The 15,522-nt window shown below is 36.8% G+C and overlaps 1 protein-coding gene across 11 annotated transcripts in view; it reads left to right on the plus strand.

The window, feature by feature from the left end:
- MYT1L (myelin transcription factor 1 like) overlaps positions 1-15,522 on the plus strand; it is a 314,516-nt gene that overhangs the window by 220,326 nt on the left and 78,668 nt on the right. For 7 of the 11 annotated variants that reach the window (XM_074861644.1, XM_074861643.1, XM_074861646.1 and 4 more), the window contains 2 exons: positions 9,859-10,836; positions 15,356-15,490. In XM_074861644.1, coding sequence (XP_074717745.1) covers positions 9,859-10,836; positions 15,356-15,490 — 1,113 coding nt within the window. The remainder of the gene's footprint in view (positions 1-9,858; positions 10,837-15,355; positions 15,491-15,522) is intronic. The other 4 variants (XM_074861639.1, XM_074861641.1, XM_074861647.1 and 1 more) reach the window with 3 other exon arrangements.

Raw genomic sequence — 15,522 nt, forward strand, 5'->3', positions numbered from 1 at the left:
GCAATTGAAAGTGAACAATAAGTTAGGATGATTTCAGTATGAATCACCTGATGAGTACTTGAAGAAAAAAATAAAAACAAAAATAATTTCAGGCAGAAGTAGAGGTATTAACTTTATCTCATGTACATTACTTTCACAGTGAACTCCAGCAAAACAAGTTCTGAGCTGAACCATCCTGAGACTGGACTCAGACTCAGGTTTTAGTTTTGTACAGTGTAAGATTATGTCTGTATCTGCATGTGTGTGTGTGTTTGTGTGGGTGTATTTCCAGAATACTGGTTATTGTGGTTATTTGTTTGATTGATCTACTTTGTAGATTGTTGTTTCCGTGAGGCCAGTTGGAGCAAGCGTTTTCAGCAGAGTTGTCATGCACTGAAACTGTGCTGCTCTAGTCAATTTAGGCACTGTGAGGCTGGCTACAAAGCCACTGCCATCATAGCTGGCAGGTATATCTTTAGTTGGAAATATATAGAAATATATGAAAATATGTAGGTGGTTACATTTGTCCATGAAAAGTTTTCCTTTTATGAGATACAAGCTTTTATCATCAGGACAGATATTTCAGTGCAGATCTGAACAGCAGTGGGAAATCATTCATAGAAAGGAGGAGCTGACAATTTCTAAAATGGTGGCACTGTTTTTTCTTTAGGTGGACAGGTAGTTGGAAGAGCCTTACTGGAAATATCTTTGGAGATGCAGTAGTGACAGAAAAAGGTTTTTTAGATCTGTTACCATAGCATACATTTCCTGCATTTGGCAGGTCTCGTACTCTAATCTCCTTCTTTAGACATTTCCAATCTCACAGGCCATCTGTACAAGTAATATAGATGGCAAATAAACAGAAGATAATAAAGACTCTTTGTAGCTAGCTAAGAGCTAGCTGCATCATTGAGTAACTATTGTCTCTTTTTTGAGGTCCACTGTATATATGTTCTTGACTGACTGAAGTAGCATGGTTAAAAAAATAGGTTCCCGTTTGCCTTACTTGTTCTTTCTGAAGCTACGGTTAACAGTGTGCTTTCCATTGATCCCAATTTACAGATTCTCCTGCCTTGTTCTCTGTCTCTTCAGTCACAGTAATCAAAGACTACACCTATGTGAGTTAATAAAAACAGGCAACAGTCCACTCATTTAATGCTGAGTTCAGCAGTTGTATGACAAGTGCATACAGATAAGCTTTTACCTTCCAAAATAGGATCCCCACATTCAAACTCCATCTTGGGAATGGTCCCTCACCAGCACCTCTGCACTGTGTCTGGACATTGCTGGAAGGATGCTGAATCACTCAAGGCAAAATCATGCCAGGTCTTCACTAAGAGTGTAGCGGGATGAATAATCACATGCCATATCTTGGTCTGGTGTTCTGTCTCTAATTAGTTCATACTATAACCAAAGGGGCAAAGCACCCTTTGTATTTACTTTCTCTTTATTCTATGGAGTATTACTCAGCCTTCCCTGTCATGAAAAGATGGGAAATGTAGATGAAGAAGCTGGATGAGGGGATAAGTTGAAAAGGAACAAACCCCTAACGGAAAGCTTTACATTTCAGATGAAGTAAAGTCTGGCACTCTTGCACATCGAAGTCTTTGTCCTTCCAGATCCCTTAGTACTGAACTCATTGAGGGGATACAAAGAGAGACAGGAACAAGAAATTTCAACAATATTATTTTTAGCAGTTCTCTCATCCTCTAGAACAGCAGTGATGTGTGCCTCTGTCCCCTCTGCCAGTCAGGTGAGATTATTATCAGAGCACAAAGAGGCTTCCTTTGATAATGAAACACAACTAAAAAGAAGTAATTAAACTTATAACGGAGATCAGACACATCCAGTAAGATATAACTCTCTCCATGTAACTCATACAAATGCAAACATCTGTCCCATCCAAAGCATCCATACTACCCCTTCCACACCAACCTTTCCCTGTGTAACTTTGTCCGCAACCTAAAGATAGCTCCTTTTGGGTAGCTCCTTCATTCCTTTCTCCCTGAAACTCCTACTGTGTCATAGTAAAGATATTGTTGAAGTTCTGCAAGGAACAATTAGAAAGTTTTGAGTAAAAGCAATTGGAATAGGATTCATCCCATCAATTTCATTTATAACTGATCAAGAGAAATAGTCATTTTTAGGGAATAATTGAGCCTATATACTTTAGATACCTAGGTTAGGATGAAATAAATTACATCCCAGGATGCATGCTTTTGTCCACTGCCTGTAAATGGACTCTAGATGTCTAGTTCATATGGAGACATGTTCAATATGGACATCTGCACTGAGTCAGAGATCTGAACTGAACCAGTGAAAAGAGATTATGTATCTTTATAGTAACAGTTTCCAACCTGTCTTCTCAGAGATTTGTATGTGAGAAAGAAAATGTTAGTTTATGAACTGAAAATGTGTTCTCCAGGCTGCATCCTTTGCAAAGCAATGATCATGGAGAGGAGTATAGGTAGGGGTCACTGTCTCCTAAGCAGCCTTTGGAGTAGCCCCATGAGAAGCTCCATATCAAGAGCTGTCTGAGTGGGTGTTCTCCCATCGGTGCAGCTGGTCCTCTGCTCCCCTGCTGTCTCCCTGCTGTATCTCAGTATCTGGAGAATAGCTTTGGCTTCTTCATTGCCTGCTGCCCTGCTGAGCTGCGGAAACCTGAGAGAAACAGCCATACTCCACTGAGTCATTATAAGGCTATGAGACAGAGTATCTCTCCTCCCTCATATAGACTTCCTGGGGAGAAAAAGTAGGATGAAATGAATACCAGTCATCAACTAAAGCCGTCTCATTATCTGCCTGGACAGAAGTCAGGTTAAAACACTTAAGGACTGGTTGAACCTGATCCTCAAAGAAGCACGGACCAGATGGGAATGACTGGCTAAATCATACTGCCCTTGCAAACTCAACATATCCACTTCTGATCACAGATATTCTCAGCAAGTTTCTTCTCAAACCTAAACATATGCCTTCATACCAAATATTGCAGATACTGCAAACCAAACAAGCAGGCTTCATACAAACCATGGACCTTATCTACTTAAAGGGATGCCTGTAGATAACCAAAAAGTATTTTCTGCTCTCTCTGTGGTGGAAAAAAATAATCCCAGCATATTCATTGCCTTTTGACTTTTTGGAAATAATGTTTGGCTGTCAGGATGAAAAGACTGGAGATTGTAACCAGAAGGCTGTGGGAAGTGATTATTCCCCTTTATTCAGCACTTACACTGTTGTATGTGGAACACTAGATCCGGTTTTGGGCTTGTCAGTCCAAGAAAGCCTTGGAATACTGGAGTCCAGTGGTGAACAATCAAGATGATAAAAGAGCTGGAGCACATGATGTACAAAGAGAGGCTGAGAAAGAAGAGTTTGTTCACTTGCGGAAGAGAAGGCTAAGGGGAGATCTTATGCCTGTCCAGCTTCTTATGTGGAGAGTAGAGAGAAAATGGAGATGCGCAGTGACAGAATAAGAGACAACAGACACCAGTTGTAACAAAAGAAATTCCATTTAGAAATAAGGAAGGAATTTTTCCCCGTGAGGGTGGTCAAACACTGGAACAGATTTCCCAGAGATGCTGTGCTATCTCCATCCTGGAAGATAATTCAAAACTGGACTGACAGGACAGGGTCCTGAGAATCTACTTTAAGCTGGCCCTTTTTTTGAGCAAGGATTGAACCAGATAACCTCCAGAGGTCCCTTCCAACCTCAGCTTCTACATGATTCCATGGCATGAGTGCAATGGAGATGGCATATGAGATGCTCTAAGATCAAAGAAAGGCAAACAGCACCTTGTGGTGAAAAGACAAAATCTTAAACAGAGTTTATCAACTTGAGTCAGAATCTAATAATTTTTAAGTTGTTGCAGTTTGTCACTTGAAGCAAGATTGCCACAGTCATGATCTTGCCAGAGGAGCTGTCAGATATCTTCAGATCCTTTTCCAAAACTGTACTGGTACAGGTAGCTCATAGGGGTTTAGGGTGGGAAAACATGGTTGACCCATTCATCTGGATTATCTGATGCTCTTTCTCTTTATCCAACTCCTGCCTGATTCTATGATACTAATAGGAATGATGCAAGTAAGGACATCTATATTCTAGCAATACTTTATGTGAATATTTGTAGAGTGGGATGCTATTCATGCAGCTCTGACATAGGCAAAGGCATGATAACAGGTCATAAGGATAGCATAAGCAAAGAAAAAAGAGTATTTCAGGGCACTGATTATATACAAACACCTGTGCATTTAGATGAGAATACACTGATTTGTACAGAAAACTAAATCTTCAAAAATGCTGCTATGCCAAAATAATTTATTAATATTCATTGTTTCTATTTAAAATGTATTTTAGTAGCAAAAAGAAGAAAAAACAAGGAATTCTTTTATATGTCAGTAATTGCTTTTTATATGTCACTAATCACTCCATAATAGGAAAGAAATTCAGATCTGTGAGGATCCCTTGTAGTCCGGGGTGGGGTGGGGTAGGGGGAGGTAGTACTTAATTTTCCAGTGAGCAAAACCAAATAAAAAGTGGTACCCATAGAAAATGAAAATATCAAAATGTAACAAAAAAAGAGGAAAGAAAGACACAGTAAGCCAGAAAATTATCTACAGTATTTAGAAGTCTGTATGGGCTTGCTCTGTGGTCCTCACTCCTACTTTATAATACTGAATCCTACCATGATGTGCTGTGTTCTTCAGCTCAGACCTTCCTTGCCATGCTTAATGACTTCTACTCTTCATTTATTTTACTTTGAGCATTGGTTATTAGTTGAATACTATAATTATTGTAGGAGAGTCTAAACAGTAAATCCCATTATTATAACTATTCTAAGTAGGTGTAACAGGCTGAAGGGGAGGAGTGAAAATATTAGATATAATGGAATAATTAGAGTCCATCAAGTAAATAAGTGAGCAGTTACATTTTTCTTCTGACTTTCATTAGGTAATATAAGGTCCATAAAGGAATCAACTACTGTAAAAACAAATTGCTTGGGTCTTTACCTGAAGTACTTACAGTGTAAAAGAACTTCAGGAACTTTTGCAGAGATGAAGAATTGCACATGGTCAGCTTAAGCGTTCAGTGTGTCCCTGAAATAGGCATATTCAAAGGCTTGGGCTCTGATTCAAATCCTACGTCAATAGAAGTGTTCAGACTTCTAGAAACCTTGCTTAGGCCCTCGGAGAGTTACATTTGTGCTCTATTTCTTCATTGTGAAATGGAGAGGTTGTTGAGAGCTCACTAAGTTTTCCACCTCTTCAGTGTCCTTACTCATAAGATTTTCCAGGAGGAAAGGGCAATGTACAAACAACCCCCTGTCCCATACAATGCTGTAACTTTCTAAGATTTGGGATTAATTTGTGCCAACATTGTCTTGCTAAATATTTCTCACAGGCCAGCTCTTATAGACTGTAATGTGGAGATGTATGCATGCACTTCACTTTAGAGGGAGAAAAAGGGTGATAGAGTAGTATCATATGCTGAGCACTTAGGAACTGACAAGTGGCAGTAGCAAGAGCAGTGTTTTCAAATGGGCAGTGCTGCCTGGATAATGAAACCATCCATCGGGGCAGGAAGCCTATGTGACCACATATAGTTTCAGCTTGTTAGCCATCATGTTTTCCCGTGCTTCGGAGAAAGTGAGTAATTTGATACATGGACCACAGATTTCGAATATCTTGTTTCTGAAGTCTTTGGCCTTTGGTAGGAATATAGCTGCTATTACTGAAGTATCATTGCCTCTCTCTGCAGAATCTCTCAAACTAAATGCTGTATATTTTCCTGTTCAAAAAGAAGGTGCTGTTTTGCATGACTCCCTATACTAAAAACAGCCAACCATTTCTTCTGCCAAGAAATTGTTTAAATATGAATGTGATAGGAACAAAGGGAGAAACAATCAAGGACGTAGAGGCTGTAGTCCTTATTCTCCAGTGACTCCTGGTATGACATGGAAAGAGTCACTCAACTTCTCTGTGTCTCAATTTCCCATCTGTAAAATGGGGTTAAAATACCTACCTCACAGGGGTGTTGTGAGGCTTTTTAAAATAATGTTTGTAAAGTGCTTTGAGATCCTCGGATGAAAGGTGCAATAAGAAATCAAATTATTCACTTTTTTAGTGCAACACAAGAGTGCACTTCTGTTGAGATGGCTAAAGGCTTCCAGCTCTTTACAGCGCTACTACATAGTTTTCACTATAACTTCCCTTTTGTGATTTGTTATATCTGTTGGAAGTTAAAAAGAACAATTTTTTCAATCAAGAATACCTGAATTTTCATAGTGTTGTGTGGATGAGGGCTAAAATAATCTGGTATTCTTCTAAACCTGTGTTGCATATTCCTTGTCCATGCAACCCTAAAGCTAACAGAAAAAGGATATATGATAACTTTGTGATCTCTTCACCTAAACTGGCTAACTTGTGTCTTTTTGAGACAAACTCAGCCTCTTCACCAAATAAAAAACTGCAATTTAGGTCAATGGTTACAAAACTTATGTAAGGGGTAGAGTTAAGTGTTTTAGTCCTGTGTGTTTTGCAGTCATTTAACAAACGGCCGTTAAACAGCACAGTGTAAACGTAGTTACCGAGTTAAAGGTTAAATCTTAGGAACTGTAGAAATGTGAAATGAAAGCAAGATTAGACTTTACAGAGCTGAATCAAAGGCACATAGGTTCATGTAGAGCTGCTGGACTAACATACTTTCCAGAAGACCCTTAAATAATACACAAACTAAAATTTCAGTTTAATAAACAGGCGACACAGGTGCTTCACTAGAGCGGGCTCAGCATCCATTAGACTGTTATTGAGGAGATGACAGAGTATACATAAATATCCTTTTCATCAAAATTAACTGCTGCATGGAGATAAACATAAGCAAAATAGCTGTTAAAGAAAGTAGATGCAAGAAAAGGCCAAAAATTAAAAGAGGAGGAATGAAACTTGATTAAAATATTTTGTTTTCCTGCCTCTCACATCTGGGATTCATGCTTTACACTTTCTTCTCCTCCACCACCTTTTTTTCTTCTTCTTTTTAGGATTGAACGGGCAGGAGAACTGAAAAGGATATAACCAAACAAACAGAATAAAAAGTATTATAGTTACAGCTTTCACCCAGCTTCACCTACTCAAAAGGAATTTACATGTCTTCACTCATACAGTACGTGATTCATATTTTGACTTTTCACTGTTGTGGAGGCAAAGTGTAGCATAGTCCTCCCATTGGTGATCATTTACATGAGTCTCATTCATGAAAAAACAAACACAAAACCCCTTTTTTAAAAAACAAACCCCAAAACCTTTCACATTTCAAAAGTTGGCCTAGAATAGTCACTGCATACCTGAACAGTTCTCTGGATGGCTTGAGAAAATATGGGTTTTTTTAACTCTGTATTTCAGTATTCTGTTAGAGCTAGATTTGGACTGATTTCACCAGTGTTTGTAGATATCTCATCCTAAACTTAAAGGCACTGGCAATTTTGGAGCTATAGCTCACTGCTTCTTTAATTACTTTGATGTTCCTTCTGCTACATCTGACTGCCCATCAGATGTAGTTACAAGAAGCACTCCACAAAAGCAGCAGTTTCTACTGAACAATCTTCTTGGTATCAGGTTTTATCCTTAATATTTAAATTAATGTAGGATTTGTTTGTACATTTCACTTTAGAAAATTATTATTAGTGTATTAAAACATTTGCTTTTCAAATAGCACAAACTAATTATCCAGTAATCCTTAACTGCCTACTTCTATGCAGTCATTCAAGATGGAATTTTTTCAGATAGGCAGTGTAAGTGGCATCCCTTACTTTTACACCGAAAATCTGACACTCTGATATACTTAATTTGTGAGAGACTGAAACATAAATATGGATTATGATTATCTTGAGAACAACTGCAACTAAAATGAAACCTCCTTTGATGATAAATAGGTAACCCACTATTGACTTGGAATATCTTGTCATATGAAAATACCATACATCCTTCCCTATTATTTATCTTCCCACTGTATTGAAGTAGATTATATATACTATATAATATTTTACCATTAGAGCATTTTTTTTCCCTAGATGTAGCCTAGTCATCTACCAGTTCTGCTTAACTACAGCCTACTATCATCCCAGGATCCCTAACCACTGTGTAGAAGGAATACTATCTTGTGGCTGAAATATTAATTATTGTGCTGTTGAGCTTTGTATTTAAAACTCTGATTTATTATCTTGTCCACTGACATAAAAAATATTTTTATCAAAAATTATTCCCTATCATCGAAATATTAGTGTACAAGCCACCTACTACCTGAAATTTCCGACTTTGGTTTGTTTAACCCAAAACATAAAAGTCACACTTTAGAAAATGCTATAGGTGTACCAGTGTTGAAAATACATCTGAACTGAAAAAATGCTATCAGAAGTTGATGGACTAGCTCTTGAGCGGGTGTTAATTGTCCTAGCTCTACTGGTTTCTTTCAGTTTGCACCAGCTGAAAAACTGGCCTAGCATGTCAATGTAATGACAGATTTAGGAACTTTCTTTTCCAGTTGTGATGCAAAACATTTAAATATTGCTTGAGTAGCCAATTATCAAAATATAATTTATCAGACGTTCATTAGTAAATAATGATGAATGTTTGTGTGTTTTAAGAATGGGTCTAAGGATGACATAACTTCTGAGTGAACATGAGATATCAGAAAATGCTCTCTGGATGATATTCATCTGACCAAATATGGATATTTTTAAGGTAGGCATCTAGTCTGAGTCCCTTTGTTGTCAGTGAAGAGAAACAGGTGCTTTAGTAGTTATTAATTATTCTCAAGAAGATATCTTAACCAGATCTGGTGGACTGTAATCTTAAAGCGTTCGCTTCTCTTACTGACTAAGGATGGGAATATCGGGTAGCTTGCTCAGATATAGATGCCTGCCTTGCTCATATCTAAAGTTAGGTGAGATGAATCTCACCCTCAGGGCCTCACATTGGCTCCATCTTCTTAAGTTGTCCCTCTATTATTCAACAATTGATAAAACAAAGCTAAGTAAAATGTGGTAACTCTGCACCATTATGTTACAATACACAGGACATTAGATAGCAGCCCTGTCATACATTTATGACCATATATTTTGGGCTATTTATTTAAAATTTATTTATATTTATAATTTACTTAAAATTATATTGTGCATTTAGTTGCTTCTATCATCCTTTCATGTAACAACTCATTTAAAATTCTTACTTCTCCACAGTTTGCATAGTTAAACTGAGATATTTTGATTTCTACTGGTGGATCCACTAAGTAAAATGCCATTTTGATCTTTGCATGTAGTTACTGGTTATCTAGTGTTAATGGTGTGTATGGTGTTAAAAAAGTGACAATTTCCTGCTTGGTGTATATTCTTTCTCTTTTGGTGAATGGCATTCATCAATAAGAGAATAAATCCAGTAGTACTCACTCCTTTGCCATCTACTATATTTACAGGAAATACAGGAGTGAGAAAAGTTGGAAGCATAGTCAATTATGCCATATTAGTAATATGATTGTAATAAACCCCATAAAACTGTAAATATAGAAGTGAAAGGAGAAACCTAAGTATTTATGCCATAATATTTAGCAGTAGTAGTAATTAGCATTTTGATTGCCTTTTTCTTAGCGGTTCTGTGAAAGAAATTCATGTGAATAGCAAATAAACAAAAATAGCCCTATGGACTATAGAGAAATTAACTTCACATGGGCCTTAGAGTTGTAGAATTGCTGTACGATTAACAATATTTGACATGTAGTTTGTTTTCTGTCCATGCGATTGCAACAACAGTTCCAATTGTAGCCACTTTTTTCTTTTCTTTTCCTTTTTCTTTCTTTCTTTGTTTCTTTCTTTGTTTCTGTTTTTTATGCAGAAGACCATCAAATGAATTGTCACAATACTCGAATAATGCAAGACACAGAAAAAGACGATAACAATAATGATGAGTATGATAATTACGATGAACTGGTGGCCAAGTCGTTGTTAAATCTTGGCAAAATTGCAGAGGATGCAGCATACAGAGCCAGGACAGAATCAGAAATGAACAGCAATACATCTAATAGTCTGGAAGATGATAGTGACAAAAACGAAAATATTGGTCGGAAAAGTGAGCTGAGTTTAGATTTAGACAGTGATGTTGTTAGGGAAACAGTGGACTCCCTTAAATTATTAGCACAAGGACATGGTGTAGTGCTTTCAGAAAACATTAATGACAGAAATTATGCAGACAATACTTCACAGCAAGATAATAGGAATATGAACTTTGTAATGCTAGGGAAGCCTGTGAACAATGGACTTACAGAAAAAATGGTGGAGGAGAGTGATGAAGAGGTGTGTCTCAGCAGTTTGGAGTGCTTAAGGAACCAGTGTTTTGATCTGGCTAGGAAACTCAGTGAGACAAACCCACAGGAAAGAAATCAACAGCAAAACATGAACACTCGTCAGCATGTCAGGCAAGAAGATGACTTCCAAGGAAGAACACCAGACCGGAATTACTCTGATATGATGAACCTAATGAGGCTTGAAGAACAGTTGAGCCCCAGATCTAGGACTTTTTCTAGCTGTGCAAAGGAGGATGGTTGTCATGAAAGAGACGATGATACCACCTCTATTACTTCAGATAGGTCTGAAGAAGTGTTTGATATGACAAAAGGTAACTTAACCCTACTTGAGAAAGCAATTGCTTTGGAAACTGAGAGAGCAAAAGCCATGAGAGAAAAAATGGCAGTGGAAGCTGGAAGGAGGGATAATATGAGATCATTTGAGGAACAGTCTCCAAGACACCTTTCTGGAGATGACAGGAAGCCTAAACCCAGTGACGGCCATGTCAAAAAGCCATATTATGGTAAAGGTAATATTTCTATATACCGTATGTTATGTCATGAGAAAGTGTGAGCTAACATGTTAAGTTTTGCATAGATTTCTGAAATGAAGTTATTAATTCTACAAAATGGGAACTTTATTTAAATTGTAGTAGTATGACATGATTGTAAAATGGCATCATATTGCAATTATAAAATAAAAGAATTCATTCTGCAGTGTTAGAAATATGTACAGTATTTCAGTGAATATCATTTGGCCAAATTTAAAAAAATAACCTCTCAGGGAAACAAAACAAATGAGATCATGTTGAAAGAGGCAAAGATTTTTCTCAAGTTTTTAATATGTTTTATAGTAATAATTAAAAAGCAATAAATAGAATTATGTTACAAACTATATTGGAGAGTGGGGTTTTATGTAGCAGGTAGTCAAGCAGCTATGAAGTGCATATTTTACAGATTGGATTGGGTAGGTGGCATCATGACTTATAAAATTATCATCAAATGACAGTTATTGATGAAGCCTCTCCCATCTAAAATGTAGAATTGCCTGATAGAAATTGAGCAGTATCAGAATGACCGATAACATAAGATAGGGGCAGTGACTGCACATTAATTATCTTAAGATAGTAAGGTAATGGAAACCATTTGCTATGCAAGGCATGGTGTGGCCTGGGCTGAGATCAATAGCAATTTCTTTCTTATGTGCATTCCACTTCACTGGTTTCATTCCATTGTGGAAACAGTTAAGGTGCTGCCTTGACCATAATTCAATTAAAAAAAAAAAAAAAAAAGAAAAAAAAAAGAACAGACTAAAGGTTACCTTTAGAATGCCTTTTAATTTATAGTGTTATCATGGTGATGGTGTGTTTATATTACCACACCCCTCTTTAACGTGTCTACATCTGTACATGTAGGGCCATGTTGTATAAAGTGTTCAATACCTCCTGAGACTGATTGAACACCCCTGATTCCCATTGACTTTAGTGGAAGTTGAGGACGTGGTATTTCTTGGGAGATGCTAAGCAGGGACTGGGTTCATCTTCTATGTGTTGTAAAAATATTTGGTTTCCTTCCTACAACTGAGATGCTGGGCAATTTTCTCCTTTTTATAAATCCCTGTTTTGAAAAACTAATACTCTACCTGTGACATTCAGGTAGGGAGACATCTTGGTCCAAGAAAGTTTTTGATCTTTTTTTACAAGCCTTAAAGGAAAGTAATGACCAGTCTTTTAGAAAAGCATGGGAATTACTGTTGTTAAACACTCTTCTGCAATGTATTTTAGTGAAGTTTTGTTTGTTTTAAACACAAATATGTGGTTCAGTGAGTGTTGTAGTTACTTTGGGTATTTGGGAAAGACAACTTTATTTAGTTAGTGTATTAATGCATAGCCATTGGGGATGTTGTGCTAAATGTTGTTCACGTATGACCTATTGTAGGTGCATTTCCCTTTGAATATATGTCTCTAATAAAACCACAGAAAACATGGCAAACCAATATTAATATTTGAAGAGCTTTTTAACTCTGGTGTTGTCCAGCCCTACCAGTCTATGTATGCCTGGGAAAGTATTTATGCATATAGATCTGCTGTCTCCAAAAAGGCTATATAATTTCTGACAGTAACAAAAGTATGGACTTCCTATTTCAGTAAATTCTAGAGCTTCTTTGAACTATCCTGTCTCTCAGGAGCTGCAGGCTGAATTGATAATAGCTCCAAACAACAGCCAGGGACCAAATATCATGGTAGTTTGGACCAAGAAACTTCATTGAGTAGATCTTTCTATGCTTTTTTAATAAAGGAAGAAAGAAAAAATTATTCCTTCCTTTATAAAACATAGGAAACATTCTGATAGTTGTTGAGAGAGGAAGCTTTAATTAAGATAATTGCTTAAATCATTTGTCCTCCACTCACACATTGTCTTCCAAATACTCCTGGAAGAGATACACACAGAGATGTATGATATGATTAAGTTGAAACTTTTTTGGGTACACAAGTTTGCAGTGAGAACTACCTCCTGGCTTCAGGAGTTCTGCTTTCAGAGAACACTGAAACAACTGTTAAGGGACCACTAACCATTTTTTCCCTGCCATTTAAAGCCTTCTAAACAGGCTTTCTTCTGAATTTTATGAATTTTAAAACCTTTTGAATCGTCTGACAACCTTCACTCAGGCAATACTCCCATTGTGGCAAGGAGTGAGGAAGGTTATAGAATTAAATAAAACTATGCAATATTTCTCCCAATTAGCAGAAAAGGATTTACAAAAGAGTATCCAGTGTTTTGTATAAAGTTGTGAAAAGTTTAGTCAAATGTCTTCCATTAAAAGCAATGGGAAATTGTGCAAGTACAATTTTATGCAAGTTTTGAAATCATTAAGAATAGTATACAGCATCTTTTCTGACTCATTAGACCATAAAGGCTCTAAGGATCTGATTGATACATGCTATAACTTTATAGCATAGACTTGAATACAGAGGAGGATTTGCTTGACACTGTAGGATGTAAGTGTCCAGATCCTCAGCTGCTCTAAATTAGAATACCTTCATTGACTTCAGTGGAGTTCTGACACTGTGGAGTAGCTAAATAAAGTTCCTCTAGTTTAATGTCTCTAAAAAGCCATTATGGTCTATTAATCATCTACATTTTTTGAAGTCCTTGAATATTGTTATATTTACATAATTTATATTTCATTTACATTACTTATTCACTTATCTAATAATTTTACACATCCCAAAGTACTTGACTTGGAGAGTCGCTTAGAGTTGTGTATGTATGTAGCTGTGGGCTTGCTGTTCTAGTGGTCTCAGCACAGGCCTATCTGGCAGGAATTCAGATCACTCCTCTGACATTTGCTCCTTCTGTGGCCTTGGGTTTACCTTCTTGATCTCTTTGATTCAATTTCCTGACATATAAGATTACGGTCTTTCCCGGAGTGTTGTGATAACAACGTGTATAGCACTTTGGAGATAGATTTGTATGTGTATTTATCATTAAAGAGCATGAAACAAAGAACTGTGTTCTACAGTCAACATGCAAGTTAAGTAAAATAAAACTTTCATAATGAGGGATTCCATTTGCAAAAGACAAGGTTTAAATTTTATATTAAAATTTAAGAATGGATTTAAAGGAGAGTCATTACAATGGGCTAAACAATTTCTCTAAAATGAAGGTGTTCTGAAAGAACTCAGGATGTAAAAGTATCTATATTTATATATAGATATAAAAGCTACCAGAAGGAAATCAAGGAAAAATAAGTCCACAACTGAATGTGGACGCTGGATTGTATTGATTCAAGCTGAAAAAAATAGGTTGTATGTGAAGTTCTGCAAGTACTGAAATTTCCACTGATTGTACTGAGTGTTGTATTTGTTGAAGTTGGGATGGAATTTAATGTAAGAAAGACTTAATAGAAAAGAAGTAGCAAAATCTTATTTTCCAGAGATGAAAGCATAAATACTGAAGCAAAGTGATGACAAAAGCAGCGTAAAATAAAGGAGTATAGCTCAGATTGGGTATTAAAAGGAGGATGGACTTAAAAAATTCAAGGGTTGGTTGATCTTGAGCCAAAATGGTAGCAGTTAGAGTATCCTGGATTTTATTCCTTTAATACTAATATAAAAATCAGCAATAGTCTTCAAAATCTGGCAACTGTGGTCAAGGTGATAAGATGTAATTTGTGGCATGTGCTGGGCTGGAAGGGTAGGGGTGTTACTTTACAGATGTTCTGTTAAATGAAACAAGCTATTGAAGTATGTGAAAAAGTTCTAGTTCAGGATTAATCTCACCAGCAGTTCCACTACATTATTGGCAGAAGACTTTATTCTGTTGAGAAAATGCCTATTTAGACTTTTCATTGATTTGTAGACAGAAGATCCAACAACATCCTAAAAGATCATTAACCTTTTAAGCATATGAATATTCAAGCATTATGTATGCATGTTTGTAATGGCCCAAATTTACACAGCAACTGATACTTTCTGTAATTCTGATTGCAATGTTTACCCCACCATAATTTATTGAAGAGAAAGGAATATTTACCTAATTTCTACCACTTCATAAGGAATTTAAAGAAAACAAGAGTCATGTCCTCAGTGAGCCTTCGAAAAGGGATTTATTTGTGCTGAATCGTTGAATCGTTATGCTGAAGAGCTGGGTTTGCTACTCTCAGGACATTGAACTGCTATGACAGTACATTTGGAGACCTTAATACATCAGGCAAATAAGAATGTAAAGAAGGGAAATTCCAACTAAAGTTTCCAAATGACCTTACACACTGTTGCCAGCAGAACATTGATTGACAGTGGTATGACTTTGCTATAAAAAGGTCACTTTCCAATCACTGTGAATGGATATTGCTGTGATCATAGGAACCTGCAGTCTGAAAAGAAAATGGGATGAAAGTGACAGAACTGTGTTAAGAAGTAGAAGGGGTTTTTTTTCTTCTAGTTTTCGTAAGAACATTTACCAAAGAGTAAATGACATGATTAAATGAACCTTCTTACAGAAATGTGAAAAACATCATTCACTTGACACATTTGTTGTAAATTATAGATCCCTCAAGAACAGAAAAGAAAGAGAGCAAATGTCCTACCCCTGGGTGTGATGGAACTGGCCATGTAACGGGGCTTTACCCCCATCACCGCAGTTTGTCAGGATGCCCACACAAAGATAGGGTCCCTCCAGAAAGTAAGTTCACATTGTTTCATGGAAACCGGGGA

This window comes from Strix uralensis, chromosome 3, assembly GCF_047716275.1.
Source record: "Strix uralensis isolate ZFMK-TIS-50842 chromosome 3, bStrUra1, whole genome shotgun sequence".
Lineage (NCBI taxonomy): Eukaryota > Metazoa > Chordata > Aves > Strigiformes > Strigidae > Strix > Strix uralensis.